Source organism: Physella acuta, unplaced genomic scaffold (genome assembly GCF_028476545.2).
Source record: "Physella acuta isolate Inbredline_101_S28 unplaced genomic scaffold, ASM2847654v3 ptg000575l, whole genome shotgun sequence".
Taxonomy (NCBI): domain Eukaryota; kingdom Metazoa; phylum Mollusca; class Gastropoda; family Physidae; genus Physella; species Physella acuta.
In genome coordinates this window covers 440,078-456,499 of record NW_026732094.1, presented here as the reverse complement: position 1 = coordinate 456,499, position 16,422 = coordinate 440,078, and the positions used below count along the sequence as shown (strand labels likewise).

The 16,422-nt window shown below is 33.5% G+C and overlaps 3 protein-coding genes across 6 annotated transcripts; 1 reads left to right on the top strand and 2 right to left on the bottom strand.

Moving 5' to 3' along the window:
- Positions 1 to 209: 209 nt before the first annotated feature.
- LOC131946916 (rRNA methyltransferase 2, mitochondrial-like) lies at positions 210 to 5,153 on the bottom strand. The gene is made up of 3 exons (XM_059307930.1): positions 5,133 to 5,153; positions 4,365 to 4,711; positions 210 to 2,299 (listed from the first exon to the last, which is right to left on the bottom strand). The coding sequence occupies exons 2-3, from the start codon at positions 4,693 to 4,695 to the stop codon at positions 1,869 to 1,871; spliced, it is 762 nt and encodes a 253-aa protein (XP_059163913.1). The 5' UTR covers positions 4,696 to 4,711; positions 5,133 to 5,153; the 3' UTR covers positions 210 to 1,868.
- On the top strand, positions 4,753 to 13,367 carry LOC131946915 (uncharacterized). Of its 4 annotated transcripts, none has more exons than XM_059307925.1 (11): positions 4,753 to 5,069; positions 6,604 to 6,800; positions 10,489 to 10,623; positions 10,743 to 10,872; positions 11,027 to 11,090; positions 11,213 to 11,296; positions 11,586 to 11,734; positions 12,092 to 12,241; positions 12,402 to 12,441; positions 12,555 to 12,745; positions 13,178 to 13,367. In XM_059307925.1, exons 2-11 carry the CDS (start codon positions 6,620 to 6,622, stop codon positions 13,209 to 13,211), a joined length of 1,158 nt encoding a protein of 385 aa, XP_059163908.1. In that variant the 5' UTR covers positions 4,753 to 5,069; positions 6,604 to 6,619; the 3' UTR covers positions 13,212 to 13,367. The 4 variants fall into 4 exon arrangements, with proteins under 4 accessions (XP_059163908.1, XP_059163910.1, XP_059163911.1 ...); XM_059307927.1 differs by lacking the exon at positions 4,753 to 5,069 and adding an exon at positions 5,784 to 5,895; XM_059307928.1 differs by lacking the exon at positions 4,753 to 5,069 and adding an exon at positions 6,326 to 6,426.
- A 917-nt stretch (positions 13,368 to 14,284) lies between these two features.
- Positions 14,285 to 15,898, bottom strand: LOC131946931 (small ribosomal subunit protein uS4). The gene is made up of 5 exons (XM_059307978.1): positions 15,835 to 15,898; positions 15,263 to 15,495; positions 14,957 to 15,143; positions 14,491 to 14,594; positions 14,285 to 14,401 (listed from the first exon to the last, which is right to left on the bottom strand). The coding sequence occupies exons 2-5, from the start codon at positions 15,480 to 15,482 to the stop codon at positions 14,328 to 14,330; spliced, it is 585 nt and encodes a 194-aa protein (XP_059163961.1). The 5' UTR covers positions 15,483 to 15,495; positions 15,835 to 15,898; the 3' UTR covers positions 14,285 to 14,327.
- Positions 15,899 to 16,422: the final 524 nt, after the last annotated feature.

Below are 16,422 nucleotides of genomic sequence, written 5' to 3'. Positions count from 1 at the left end.
CCATGTCATTGACATTTTTTTCACTATTTTATTAATCGACATATCACTTGCTAGTTTTTACTAATAGTTTTGTTGTTGAACTGTGACAGTAATTACTTTTTTCACTAACTTGTTTGATATTGTACAAATGATATTAAACTTAAAATGTTGATGATATATTTACAAGGAATACTCAGTCTTTCAAACATCTACAGGTATTAAAATAAACTTTTAAATTATTAAAATGGTTTTGTTTTTGTACTTGTATTAATAAAAAAAATATTTAAATACATGAGTTTGTCATTCCTGATCCTCACATGATATTGGATTTAAGATTCAATGATGTGAAATAATTCTGTGATTTTGAACAATGTATAGCTCAGTTTTATTATTTTGATCTACAAGTCTTAACCCTTATTGGTACTATTACTATTGTGTTACATCAAAAGTAGGTGTCTGCAAACTAGTATTGCAAACTTTTGCTGCAACTTGTCCTGTAGTCTTTAGGTCATTAAAACTACTGGTAGCCAGATGAAATCTGTCCTTAAATAGGTCACCTAGTTTCAGACATTCTTGCAAGTTTGCAATGAAATAACCTATCTGTACTTTGCCCAAAGAAGCACATTTCAAACCCACGAATATAACAATTTTGGCTACTACTGTCAGTTGAATAATAAGTAGCCAAGTAATAAAATCCTGCAGAGATTAGTGCCCAGATCAACACAAAGAAACTCTGTTTATGAAACCTGAATTTTATCAGTTTACAACACCTATAAACGGTTTAACTGTTTTTTTTTATTCATTCTCAGCACTACAAGGCTGAATTTTTTTTAGTCCAGTGCAATTTTCTCTCTTAACCTAAATTTCTATCCTTGTATAGTAGCCTGCAACCAAAGGTGAGTAACATCATCTGATTCATATTCACTAAAAAAAAATGTTGCTAAGATTAAAGTAGTATTTAAATTCCATCTCTAGTTAATAAATAATGCTAACTGCAGCAAATTATTTTTGAGAAAATTTACTTACAATATTCAGAACGTGATTTAAACTATATCAAAAGAAGGCAGGGAGCATTGTAATGGAGAAAAAGTAAGCAGAATTGGAGGAAGGCTACACATATTTTTCAAAGTTGATCTTTACTAGGAATAGAGTACACTGAAGTTCCAAGCTGTAGTTTTAGCACAAAAGTATTAGTCAGTGTCCTCTAATTTCTATTTTTAAAACATGTTGGAAAATCTTGAACTAAAGAAACATACCATTCCTTAATAATGGACATAAATTCTAAATGAGTTAAGGAAAAAATATTTTGTCTACCACTTTTGATGACAAAGGCACAAACAATAAGTAAATAAATTTGTAGCATCCTGTTAAACATTCACATAAAATAGCCTTACAATATAATGGCACAAAGAAGGGAAAAATAAAGTGAAGAATAAAATTTACTAAAGAAGAGTAGACCTACTAAGTATATGAGCAATATATTTAAATATATTATAATTGAGTTATTTTGAATCATAATGGCCAGCTTAATTTTCACATAAAAAACTACAATCAATGTCTAATTTAATATAAAAATATCTGGCTTTTTAAAATACATTTCATAGTACACAAACAACCCCATAAAATTATTACAGAAAAAAACACACATTTTTTAAAATAAATAAAGATCAACAGTAATTTGCTTTTACTACATTTAGTGCATAAGCTTTGGTAAATCAAGATGTGGTGGGAATAATAGCAGAATATGTCAGTCACAATAGAAACAGGATTTTTCTAATGTTTTAAAAACGACAAATCCTGTATTATCCTTGAAACTAAATAGATCTATACAAAATATATTTTTAGTTCATCATGAGTTATTGACAACCAAATAACAACATAATAGTCTACTACTTTTCATTTCTTTTAAATCCCCGCCCTAGCAGAAAAATTTCAGATGAATCATCCCTACTGGCTTCTGGCTTAACAACTCGAACGTGTTCAAAAACTTTATTCATGGCTGTTTCTAATCTTTTCTGGTCAGCACCCATCCATATTTTGCAAAGCATTGTACCTCCATTTTTTAATACATGTAAACTAAATAAAAGAACAGAGAAACAAAGATTTACAATGATTTCATGATTGTGTGACTTCATTCCAGTTGCTGCTGGTGCCATGTCACTTAACACAACATCAGCTTGTCGATCACCAAGAATAGTTTTGATTTTAGCTTGAGTCACATCAGAAGTAAAATCACTACAACTTAGTAGAAATGCACCTTCAATGGGTGCCATATGTTGTAAGTCAATTCCTATCACAAGACCTTTAGGTTTAGAAGGATCTGTGCCAGAAAGAGTAACATAATTGTGTTTAAAAGTTATACACTTTAAAAGCTTCTGAATATGGGAGACAAAAAATATCAATATTTCAATGCTTATTAATATTTAGAAGTATTTTTTCCACCAATAAAAATTCATTTAAACATATAATCTAGATCTAGACAATGGCGTAGCAAGATCGGGTGTCACCCGGTGTGGCACTTAATGGTGTCACCCCCCCAGGGGCGTAGCGACCCTTCCCGGGGACAAACTTTCAATTTTTGATTTGCACCCCCCCCCCCCCCTCAGACTTTTGATTTGCACCTCTTAAAACACTATTTAACACTCAAATTAATCACGTAATTTAGTGGAATTATCATTTTTCTCTATATATTTTGCTATTTTTTGCCTTGGTGTCACCCCCCCTAAATGGTGTCACCCGGTGCAGTCTGCCCCCCCCCCCCCCCCACCTCGCTACACCTCTGGATCTAGATATCAGTAATATATAGTTAATGTCTATTTAACATCAGGTTCTAAAAAGACTGTATGAGATGTAAATTCAAATTTGTAAGTAAAAGTTCAGTTTTATCACTATCACAGTAAACCTATTTATTTTCACATAATACATCTATTAATAATATCTCAATACATTTTATAAAATAATTGTGAGGGATTGTCCTTAAATTAGGCCCTAAATGTCATGTTATTTAAGTCGATTGATACCTCCACCTACCAGTTTCATGCCATCACAGTGAACCAGACACCCCCACCCCTAAATGGCCGAATGTCATTTAGCAAATGATTAAAAGTGATTAAGTGATCAATCCACTTAAATGCACTTTTGATTATCATAATTTAAATTTTACTCTCCATCTTTTCTACTATAACAAAATAAAATTAATAAATGCTTTGACAATTAACATAGTTTTCTTATGCCCCTCCTCCACCCAGCTAGTTCTGATAGTACATAATAATCTAGCGTGAAGATGTGTGAGGAAGGTGGGTACTACTTGGGATTTATCTACAGTTGAGTATAGCCTACTTTTATGCACTACTAGATTCTAGATCTATATTTTAGTTAAGGGCTTGCTCACGTGTCACTACTCAGTCACTGACTCAACATACCTGTACCAGCATATAATAATACATAACTGTATTAGATCTAGATCTATGTGGTTTTAATTAATACACGCATTTCTTGTCGAGTACTCTTGGGAAAACTGAACTGCTGCCTTAAACGGCCTGATTCACTGTCGAACCCCACTGGTACAAATGCAGTAATATTGAGATTAATTACAGTTCTGTTGAAACATTTTTTTATATCAAATATGAGGATGAGGTACCCATGCAGACATTTCTGTCCACACATGAACATGCAACCTTTGATTTGGTCAGTGAGATTCATCATATCAATATCGGTTATATCCAATATCGACATATCATGCATTGATAGATAATTTTATTAATTTATAAACTATTAGTCTTAAATAGTTATTATACAACATATTATTTCGTAATCTATCGTTTTAGGTACGTAAAATCGCCCGCGGCTAGTAATGTAATGTACGAACAAGTTACCTAATTGTCAAGGCTTTAATAGAAGTATATTGTGATATATTATTATATTTGTGTCAAATATTATAGATAAATGAATAATAAACCTAAATCAATGGCTAAATATAATCAATATAGGCAAGAAATTAACTTTAAACAGCAGTGTTTGCGAGCAGGATTTGCTATATAAAAAGCGGCCATCTGTAAGTTAGAGTGGCTTCCCCTGAATCTCGCGCTATAAGTATACAATAAAAAATAAATAAACAAGATGGCTGCTATAGTAATGAGCATGGTTGCATCTGTTGGAAACATCGCTAGTCTTCATTTATTACTGAAAGGTTTTAATTCAATTGTTTAAAAACAGGTATATATAAATGAAAAAAGGAAACATTTTTGTATTTTTCAAAACATAAATCCTCCTCAAAATGTGAAATAATTATTAAAATTTAAGGAGTCACCTGTTTTTCACATTACTAGTCGCGGGCGATTTATACGTACCTAAAACGATAGATTACCTATTATTTCTTAATCTACCTGTTTCTAGTGCGTTCACTTTTTTAACCGCAACTTGGCACCACGATCCAGGCGCAGCACCACAATCAATTACAATATTTCCAGGCAAGAGAATGTTGAATTTTTCATTTATTTGCAAAAGTTTAAAAGCACTCCTACATCGATAGTTTTCTATGCCTGCTTGTTTTACGAAGATATCACGTCTTTGTCTCTCAAGCCATTTATTAGAACTGGTGGGATCTTTTTGGTTAAATTTTGTTGAATATATTTTTCTTAAACTAACTTTTATAATATTATTAGTTGTACTTCTTGTTGGGTGTTGAAATCGAAAGCAAAACTTGAAGGTTGCCATTTTGAAAACACTAGATCTAGGGACACGAGAAAAATGGGAATATCCGAATATATGACCTTGACAGACAAGTTAGTTGCCAGCAAAACAGAAAAAAGAAAGCTTTTTAAAAAAAAATTTAGTTACTTTAAAATGTTATTATCGTTTAACACCACACTTGACATATTTACATAGCTATAAAGTTTAGGCTACGGTATTTTGGGGGCAATAAACACAGACAATAGACTTCATAAAACTGTAATGTAAACCAACTCAAAGTCTTCGTGCGTTATCTTTTGAGATAACTAAAAAGGACTGTGCACTAAGCACACTGCAGCACACTCAACAGGCAGCCAGAAGCTAGATTCTACGGCAAGTCGGGATCAGGAGGGCTTTAAGTAAGTTTTAATAAAGTATTATAAATAAAGTGATCTAAAATCTAGTTGACTACAGGCCAGTACTGAATAAATATAAGGATGCTATTTCGAGTCGACCCTGTGTTACACTTTGTGACTTTGTTTGTACTTTGTTGTATCCGTAGTTTTATAGAACGAGCCTAGGCCCTAGGACGGCAAGGGCCGCTATTCAAATATTAATTCTTTTGCTGGTAAAAATTGCCACCTTAGTCCTAGATCTAGTTCTAACACAAGCCCTCAAACTCTGACATTGACACTATTTATATTTTTCACTTGCCTACTGCTGATTAGTGATTAATGATTAGGCTGATTACTAGTGATTAGGCCTAGTCTAAGTATACTTAGATACTAGATCTATATACTAAAAAAAAATATATATATATTATATAGAATCTATACATAATAGTACATATTACATATTGACCTACCACAAATATAGATCTATCTATCAGAACAGTACTCAAGTTATAGACTTTTGAAAAACTAAAAGTAGAATAAGTTCCACTTCCGGTTATCGGAAATCGCTGAAAAGTTGATACAGAACTACAAATTTGATATAATACTTGTATATGAAATTGCATCAACCTAGCTGTAACGGTACTCAAGTTATCGTGTTCAGTGAACAGTTCACAGACACACACACATACATACACACAGACATACAGACAACATTGCAAAACTATGTTTTTCAGACTCAGGGAGGTGTAAAACGTTGAATGATTAAAATACTTCCTTTATACTTTGTAGACGAGAAAATGTATACTATACATTGTATAGTACCATCTGTTTTACATTGCCCTGGGCTATGGTTAGTGCTAGGGAAAGAGTATTGACACTGGGCAATGGCATATGCAAGGTGTGTTGAGGGAAAGAAAGGGATTACAAAGCCCCTCCACCCCCGCCTCCCAATCCTCCAAAAAAACATTTTGTTAAGCTATATCTTTTGGCTCATGTCACTTTGCAATTTTAAAATTTAAAATGTCATAAAGCCACAATTTCACGTTTTTAAAATAGTTAAAATATGACCCCTACCTCATGACAAAATCCTGTGTATGCCAATGAGTAGTGATGCTTTTAAAAAATTGCCGGTACTTAAACAACAGACTAATCCTAATCTGCTGAATTATGACCAACATCATCATCTTTTCCCTTTCGTGCCCAAGAGTTCATCTGCAGTGTTTCTTCCAGACTTTTTCTCCTGGGAGGTACTTGAAATTTTCGGGGGAGGGGGAGAGAGACAACCCCCCCCCCTACCCCCGATGAGATGCTTGGAAGAAACTCTGTTTATCTGTTTCAATGACCTTGGCATACAAGTGTGGTCAGCACTCAAAACTTTCGGGTTAGAAGTAGTGAGCTGTACAAATTATGGTTACTCATTTTATATTTATTAACGGAATGAGTTATTTTCCTACTTTAAAATTAAAAAAACTTTTACTTAAATTAGTCAGAAATCAGAATTACACAATAATCTACCGTACACACTTTAACCTATCATTGAAATACATTTTCTTTTCAGTGTGCTGTGTTAAAAAATGTTGATAAAAATACACACCGTTCTTTGTGCACATTCAGTTGAAAGGACATTGGTAGGCTTAAATAGAGCTTATCATATACTGAGTGCTTCAATAAATTTAAAAGGTCATCCAAAGCCAAAGTCCACAAGAAATTTGAAAAATAAAAACCTGTGTTCAACCATAAAATGTTTTTCATCTAGTAAGTATTTTAAATTCTTTTTTGTAATTAATTATATACATGGGAACAGAGTGAAAGATGCAGTGTTTCAGTCACATCCTTAAATAATTATAAGTGATTATCTGTTTATTTCTCATGGGATATATTAATTTTTGTGTACCCTCCTCCCATCTATATGTGTTCATTTTGGACACCCCCCTCCACCCCAGTACTTCATATTCATTCCACTTATAATACGTATACTTTGAAAACAAATTATTTGTCTGTACAGAAATATGTGTTATCAAATATTTAAAAAAGGTTTTAGCAAGTTTTTTAGAAAATAAAAATAATGTGATAAATATTTTCAATTAGTTGTAAGGCAATATACTAAAGGAACTTAATATCACCTTTTTTGTTGCCCTAATCATTCTCTTCTTTAGGCAACATTATTATTTTTTTTAAGTCTATGTTAGTGACTCTCCTTGTTATATTTCTTTGCTAGAACTGCTTTATTTTAGTGTAAATCCTCCCTGTAACTGGATCTGCACTTTCATTTGGCAGGGGGAGACATGCATACGTTTGTTATGAAAATTGTAAAATCATTCAAATTATTAAAAGACAGATTTTAAATGTTAAGTTTGATTATGTCATAAAGCAGCGTAGTTTCTGTTGAAGTATAACATTTCAGTATTGGGCCTGTATCATCACATTAGAAAGCTTATGCTGGATAATGTATGAGAATACTAAGAGAGTTAATTATTAAAGTGAGATATGAGTTTTTGATTGCATCTTTTAAATTAATAATTGTAACAGCACTGTTATGTTTTTGAATAATGCACGCTGTTTTTTTCTTGTATTACCAATGCAAAACTGTTGCCGCTGTACCAAGAAGCTTTATTGCTCAGGCATACAGTAAACAAGGTGTGGATGTAGGGCCAAGATAGTTGTTAATTGCATTCTGACACAAAACCAGCAGCTTCTTTGAATGATTAATAAATGTGTCATCATGTTTTAAAAGTGCTTATATCCTGACCAGCTATTTAGCAGTGACTATCCAGATGGTATTGCTAAGCATAGGCAATGGTAAAGTCAGTCCCACTGGTACAATTCTAGTCTCCTAATCATTTTTTTTTATCTTACACATGTAAATTTATTGTTGGTTTTAACTGGATTTAAAATGTTTCCATCAAGATATTGAAATGACTATTTTTAAAAGTTGGGAATATCATTTAAAAATAGAAGGAAAAAATGCCAAGATAATTGTGTAGATTTAGGGCAATAACTTTTATAAGGCTTTTAATCTACAAGGTTGGAGCAGTTTGTGCAAATCTATATTAATAGGTGGAACCGTTTAAATAAAAAATTGAAGATGCCAAGTGGGCCTAATTATTGAAGTACGTAGTTTGTATGATAGCACACATTACTCCTTGTGTTTCAGTTTTGTCAATTATTATTATTATTTTTTTTTTTGATTGATGGTTGCTCATTAAAAAAAACGCAATATGTAAGTGTGAAAGGGGTCGTCTATAACACACAGGGAAGGGGAGGGGGTCAGGACTTCTGTGATAGGTGGATATTTATTTCAAATATGTGTTTTGAAAAGTCTTCTTATTTGTTAATTGTAGTAAAAAAAAAATTGAGTAGTATACTCAGTATTGACTGACCACTATAAATATATTAAAAGAAATCCTTGTTGCAATTTTGAGGGGGGGGGGGGTGGTAGGATGAGGCTGACATTAATTTTTTTTTTGTGGGGGGGGGGGGGGGGGGGGGCTTGATTTTTTGCTGATGGGGAAGGGGAGGTAAAATCGTTCTAAAAACATGACGTTGTTTAAGGATGATCACTGAATATAGTCCATCTCTATCAGCACAGCTGTAATAAATATAATTTATCATTAGTTTGCAACACATTTTCTAAGAATTAAAACTAATATCACGCACTAAAGGTCTCTGTGATTAGCTCATTTTTTTCGTTATGAGTGCCCTTTTTTAACCTGAAGGTTTGCTTATGTCAATTTCCCCTAAACAATACGTGTTTTATATAGAAAACATACTTTTACCGTTGTCCGCCGCCCCTAAAATATCAAGTCGTCTCCCCCCCCCCCCCCCCCCGGAGAAAAAAGTCTGGAATAAACACTGGTTTAACCATAGCTGAATTATTAGCAAATGTGATGTCACGTTTGCATTAGGCACAGCCGCTGTCCCGTTTAGCGGCCACAGATTGTCATAGCTTACAATAGTCCAACAGGCCTATGCACGTTAGTAGTTATACAAAGTAATACGACTCGTGTCAGTTCTGACGTATGGTCCGTAGTGTGGATTTAGTGTATGCATTGTCATTGTGTACTGCATTTACACTTGCGACATGTATAGCCTCCTATACATGTCTAGAAAAAAAGACTCGTAACAAGTATACATGTTCCTAACATGTTGCGAGTTTTTTTTATACATGTAGGCCTCATAGTATACATGTCGCAAGTGTAAACGCCGTGTTACTGCAACAAGTCCAATGCACTTTCAATGCATCTCTTGATCTCCTACCCTGCCCCTAAAAAGCTGCTAATCGTGGAACTTGCTTCATCATTTAGGCCTACTTTTTAAAATACGCAACCAAAAGTAGTAGGTCTATATGGTCACTGCTTATTTAATAGATAAATTGCAACCACTGACTTGTAAAATGGTTTTTTGTTTTGTTTTTACAAATATTTTAAACATTAACAAAAGGCAACTATCCGCCATATATAGCCTCACAGACACAAGACCCAGTGTACCCAAATCTAAAGCATGAATAATTGATCGGAGACCAATCGATAGATCTTGTTTTTATTCTCGTTGAACCGTTACCATTGCGCTGCCCAGAAGGACGTTATCGCCCCTTCTCCGTTACAGTGTACACACCCAGAACTGGGTTGAACGAAATAGGCGCGAGCTAGACCGTGTTACGCTTCACCTTCACTGCCTCTCGCAACAGCTTCCCATTCAAGTTTTGTGTTAGAAGAAATAGTTTGTAGGTTAGAGCAGGAAAAAATAAGGACGAGGTAAAAATATCGGTCGTTTATATAATAGTTGCTGGAGTACTCGTCGGAGTTGTCTCCCGTGGTAAATCTACCCTTGACATTCACCTTGTATAGCCCAATTTACATGTGCTTTACCCCAATAATTTTTCTATAGAGCTTTAGCCTGTTCTTTTGAATATCTGTTATGGTGTGCTGGCACACACACGCGTAAACACTTGGAATAAATATTAGCCTAATGGCCTACATCAGACCTCCATGTAAGTAAAATTTAACGTTCAACAAGTTTTTTTATTTTAATTTGTTATTCTTCGCCTGCTTTGCTACAAAAAATTGAACGGTTATTGTGTTCATTTTTACTGTGGTAAAACGTATGTACTGATTGGTCTGTGATGTATAAACTATAAATAGTTAAACATCAGTATTACTAGGCTATAACGGAAGATCATACAAACTTAACTGCAGTGACATGAATTGTTTACATTCTACTAGTCATAGCTCACTCTTTACTCATATTGTGCCCTTTTTATTATCTTGTGTGTGTGTGTGGGGGGGGGGGGTATCTAAAGGAAAACTAGAATTTTGTTTCTTTTACTTTGTATTCTGGTATATGCCTACTTACATTAACTCCCCTATTAATCACATGATAAACCTGTTATTCCCTTGAAATAATCAGTTTTTTATAATCTGTTGTATTTATTCTCTTTATCCAGCCCCACCTGACCTGCCTGACAACCCAGAAATAGTACTACAGAAACAAAGACCACAGGAACACTTACTGTGGAGAAATGCTTCCAATGAAACTTCAGAATTTTTTAAATTGGCTATGAGAAAGGTACCACAGCAAGGTGAATAAATATTTCAGATTTACTGTACTTAATTGCTCATTGAATCTGTAGGTGTTATAATACAATCATGTTTTGAATTTTAATTATTAATGTAATTTTTATTTTATTCAACTTTCCAGTTGTTGTGGTTACAACGGGATTGTACCAGGCTGAATCCAGGTCGTGGTTGAAGCGAGGTGTAACTCGCAGTACGTTCTCCAGTGTATCATATCATCCCCCCATCATCTCATTTTGTTTAAACCAAGGAAGGTCTGGATTTTTCAATTATAATTACAAATTTATCAACTATTTAAATACAATTTCCAAAGAAATATAAATATGCTATGAATTATGTGTATTAAAAATATAAATCTGATGTTGTTTATTTAAATATAACTTAAATTATGATTATTTCTCTTCACAGTCGCATGCATGACTTAATCAAGTCTACAGGCAAATTTGCTGTTCATGTATTAGCTCAAGATCAGGTATGTTTTAAGAAATTCCTATAAAATATCCCAGTAAATTAATTAGGAGAGAAAAATTGAATGCTAATTTTGTTTGTAGTCAACATAATGGGTTGTTATAATGAGTTTTAACTATTTTAAAGATAAAACATGGGATCCATTTCTCAAACCCCGCAAGAGATGATAGCTGTCAATTTGAAAATGTTCCACATGTTCAAGGTGAAGAGGTAAGACAATATTGTCCTCTGTGTTACCTGATCCAGGTATTTCTTTTGTTTGCATCTAATGCTGAGCAACAAATTAGACATGAAACTCACATTTATTTTTTAAAGTATCAACATTAAATATAGTATTTGTTAAGCCAAACATATTAATTAAAAATAGCAACTTTGACTTGCCTTACTTGACCTAATTCCTGTGACGCCCATGAATGCTGTAGCTACACTTCTCCAACAGAATAATTTCATCTACAATGTTTAAAGATTTTACCACAAAAAAATACTTTTCTTTAACCAGGGTTTACCCATAATTCTGGGCTCACTGGCAGTACTTCTCTGTGACACACACTCGTACCATGGAGTTGGTGACCACACTGTTTGGTATGGGAATGTTAGCGGTGTTAGTGTATCGGAAACACTACAGGACCCTCTTATATATTTCACAAGGTTAGCCTTTTTCGTTGGTGTTGATGAACATAATTGAGGATTTAGATGTTTGGAGTAATGCAAACAACATAAACAATTTAAAAGTACCAGATAAAACATTTTAGCAGTCTGGTATTAGTACTCTAAAACAGAAGCTAATTTATTAAAATATTGATAGTGTTAATTTTTTTTGCCTCAATTTAAAATTGTTTTTAGTTTTAGCCTAATATTTTACCTACTAATTTAAAATTGAGATTGGCCTGCATGCTCATTGATAAGCTGACTGAATTTCTCAGAAGATATCGAGTAACTCAGAAACCAGTTTTATATAAGTTATTAATATATTGCTGCTTTTTTTTTAATTTTTAAAACAAACAGGAAGTTCCGTTCAGTGGGTGATGAAATATTTCTCAAAGCATTTGAAGATGCAACTTTACCATTTGAGGACTGGACACATGAAGCTCATCTAAGGATGGCATGGAATTATATCACTGAACATGGCAAATCTGGGGCAGTGCCTTACATAAAGTAATTATTGTTTCTTGAACAACATTTTCACTATTTTTGTGTGGCCATGTGATTATCTTAATATTAGGAAAAATTCATAGCATTGTAAACTATGTGCAGCTACTACTACTAATTTAAGTGACACATTCTTAATCATACACATTTTGAACTTAAATTGCAGGTTAGGAATTCAAAAATACAATGAAAAAAATAGACATAAGGTAAGAAATTAAAGAAAAGGATTTGTAAAAATATTAAATATTTTTTATGCATTATAAAAATGCATAATTTTAAAAGAATTTAAAGTTACGTTTTATTTTTCTCAAATATTCAGATCACAACAGGCTACCACGAAACAATCACAATGTTTTTTATTCACCTTGTGTCCGATGCTATAGTCTCAAGTGTAAATGCAAATGAAACTTTTGAGGAATTTCTAGAAAACAATAAACATCTCATGGACAAAAATCTACTTCTTGACTACTATAATAAAGAAACATTGTTCCAAGAGTCAGCAAGAAACAGGTAGGGCACAGTGACTATTATTTCTAGATTTCTCAAGGTAATATGACATGGATCATAAAATAAATGATGATTAAAAAGTATGCAGCTAGTAAAATACAAGTAACAAGGTGATATTTACATATTTTATCAATGCTAATTACTAGTCGTAAAAGGGATTATAGTTTAGACAAAATGACAAGAATTAAATAACAGACAATACTATACCTGTACTAAAGACGAACTAGCCATAAAAGAAAAATACACTTCTTGTTACAACTAAACATTTTAACCAATGTATTTAACTTTTAAGATTGCATTGTATTAATAAAAGGCTTTTTGCTTTAATTTCATTTAAGTAAGTAACTGTTCTTATCCTTTACATGCATCCAATTGTTTTTGTACATTCTTAACCATTTATTGCCATTGCACTTATTGAGCAATGAATATTTTCAGATTTATATTACCAGACAAGAAAAGCTTACCATGAAGTCATCAACTTTCGAAGCAACATATTAACATATGCAGGTCTTGATGGAAAATGTAGCCGACTTTGTAAATATGTATGGACAATGTAATTTATAACATTCAGAAGAAATCAGGATTTACTTAGCCATTACTATTAACTAAAATAAATGATATAACAAATGTGTGTTGATTTCTGGTTTGGTTTACAACAAATTTGACTTATCCACATACTTTAATATTAGTTCATGCATGATGCAGCCAATACTGATAGCTGGAAGAAACCCTCAGCCAAATATGAAAATTTTAGTCCAGCAAGTGCAAATGCCCATTTTTGTGAAACCTGACAGTCCATGGGGCAAGTAAGTGAAGTAGGCCCTACAGGTTCACTTGTGTCTGTTAACCTCTAATATGGATAGTGTAGTCAATATAATGCTCAGTAGCCTTTAGATCCAACTGAGTTGGGTGGACTACAGGACATTACAATAAATCTATGGACTTAATACTTAACCCACAATACAAAGCTATTTTCGGTTCCAACTATTTGCACTTTTTTTGTGCCAAAGTGTAGTATTTCTAATTGAATAGTGAATGCAAAATAGAATAGACTTCCACTGGATAGATTTGCTATAGGATGGTCCGTCTCGTGCTCAACTAGTGTACTATTAAAAAAATTAATCTGCATTTGATGATAGCTTTGCACTTCAACATTGTCGAGTTAGACTAGAGTAATGCCAATTTTGTATACTAATTAGAAACATCTGTCATGCTTTCAAGTGACAGATCTTGAAATTGCTAGCAAATCATTGGTTCTGTGCAGGCTGTCATTTCACGTAAACCTATTTACTAATTACTATTACTAATTAATACTACTAGTCATGCCAGCACATGTGTAATTTTCACATAGATAGCAACACCCCCAAAACTATTTTGTGATGACGTGGCTAGCCCATCCAGGACAAAGCTTCATTTAGGAATGGTTTCCTGGATAAGAATTGGTGTAACCCAACATACATTGAACATAAAAAATGACTTAAGATACAAAAGCAGTCACAGTACGCCAGACACTGACACTCAAAACATTTCAGAACAAAGTAGTTCAGATTAACAGTTTAATTTGACACAAGCCTCCCAATACAGATTAATCTTCTGCATCTTCATCCTCTGCAGCTCCACCTGATTGACCTTTCTTGGCATTCTTCCTCTTAACACGACCTAAAAGAAAAATAGGAAAGTTAAACCAATAATACAATACCAATACAACTGCATAAACCTAATTCTATAAAAAGTATAGAGTAACCTACCAGCTCTGCCACCACCATAAGGAGATTTCAGTGAAAAGTCGATGTGCTTCTGTGAATCCAAGCGAACAACATAACTTGGGATATTGACAACTTGCTTGCGCACCCTAGAAGGCATACAATTAGCATGTCAAGCATTAAGTAAATAAAATAGGATAAAAATATGTAAATATATTCAAGATATCTTTACCTGGTGGGCCGAAGAATACTACTGATAGACATAAGGCTTATAATAGAACCTTAGTGGCCTACCAATGTATAACCATCATAAAGCAACCCTTGCATATGCAGAGCTACTCTCCAGTTTAGTACAAGTGAGGTCAAAAAAGGTAGACGTTGGGCATAACACCCAAGTGGCCTACTAGAATAACTTAGGTATCGCAACTGTAAAAGAAAAGTTACCAGTTACCTGACAAAAACAACTAACAATTACCAATTTTTCTCAACCACAAGTTATGACAATTATTACCTGATGTGTCTCTGTCTGATGAGCACACGAGCATGATGAATACTCTTAGCAAGGCCAAGTTTAAACACTTGAGTCTGCAGACGGCGCTCCAAGAAATCCTCCAAGCGAAGACCTAAAACGTAATCAAGTTTCATCTTGCCCTCATCTAACACACCAATGCGAACAAGACGGCGGAGGAGAGCATTACCTGCAAAAAATTATTTAAACATAAATATGGGACAAAAATTGAGGTTATGACAAACCACACAGCACACAGGAACAGACTGGGACATCTTTTAAATTCAACAACACGTCGTAACTGCCTACCTTCAAAAAGTCGCTTTTGGTCCTTCTCATCAAGTGTCAGCAACTCTCTGGCTGCCTTTCGGATCTTGCCAAGAGTATATTTGACTCTCCATACTTCACGTTTGTTACGGAGACCATATTCTCCAATAAGCTTCAACTCCTGATCAAGACGCTCCTTCTCAAAAGGACGTCTAGGAGTAGTGCATGTTTTGCTATGTAGACTAGGTACACCACCTGGCATGGTGAAATGCTACCTAAAAAAATAGATGACACTATTTATACGAAAAATAAATCATTTAAATTGAATGGTGTACTGGATCTAGATCTCTGTAAATTTAAATATTTACTTAGTGCGTGCAACGCAAGAAAAACTGCTACAAAAAAAGTTGATCCTTCAGTTCTAAACCACGTGGATCTGGTTTACAATTTTTTTTTCCTTCAAATTTTACACTTAGTCTAATGAGTTAAAATTATGATAATGTAGGGGTAAATCAACTTATTGATTGCTTAATAAACTTAACAATTCTTATTTTTAAAACTATCAATTCAGATGTAAAACAATTTAATGATTTTACAGCTGAGTTAAGACTCACGTCTTCACTCTTGGGTGAATGTAGAGGAAAAGGACTATCTCATTATAACCGGAAACTAGCCTATTACGAGTAAAAGAAATAGTTCTCTTAATATTTCGAAATCAAATTTTATTTTCCTTTAGATATTTGTTTTAAAATGCGCAAACTAATATTCATATATAATTTCAATGTATTATTAACATTTATAAATATATATCTAATGTTTAGACAATACAATTTTTTCTAGCGGAATAATACATTTCTGAAGTTTCTGTTTCGTAAAAAGGTTGGGACCTAGGCCCCAGGCCTATCACTATCAATCATGTGCTAGAGTCACCTTTTCTAAAAATAGATTTTTTTTTTTACTTTCTTTTAGTTTTAGAGTTAGACTCAGAGAAGAGACTAAGAAAAAACAAGAAACAAAGATTATTATTTTTAGCAGAGCAATTATTATTAATAATATTAAGAATTTTAACTGACTAATGAAATAAGAATATTTTGAATATTTAAGATAAGAGGACATACAGAGGCGTAGCTAGGGGAGGGCGGCCGCCCCGGGCGCCGACCCTAGGGGGGGGCGCCAAAAGGGGTAGAAATAAAAAATTAAAA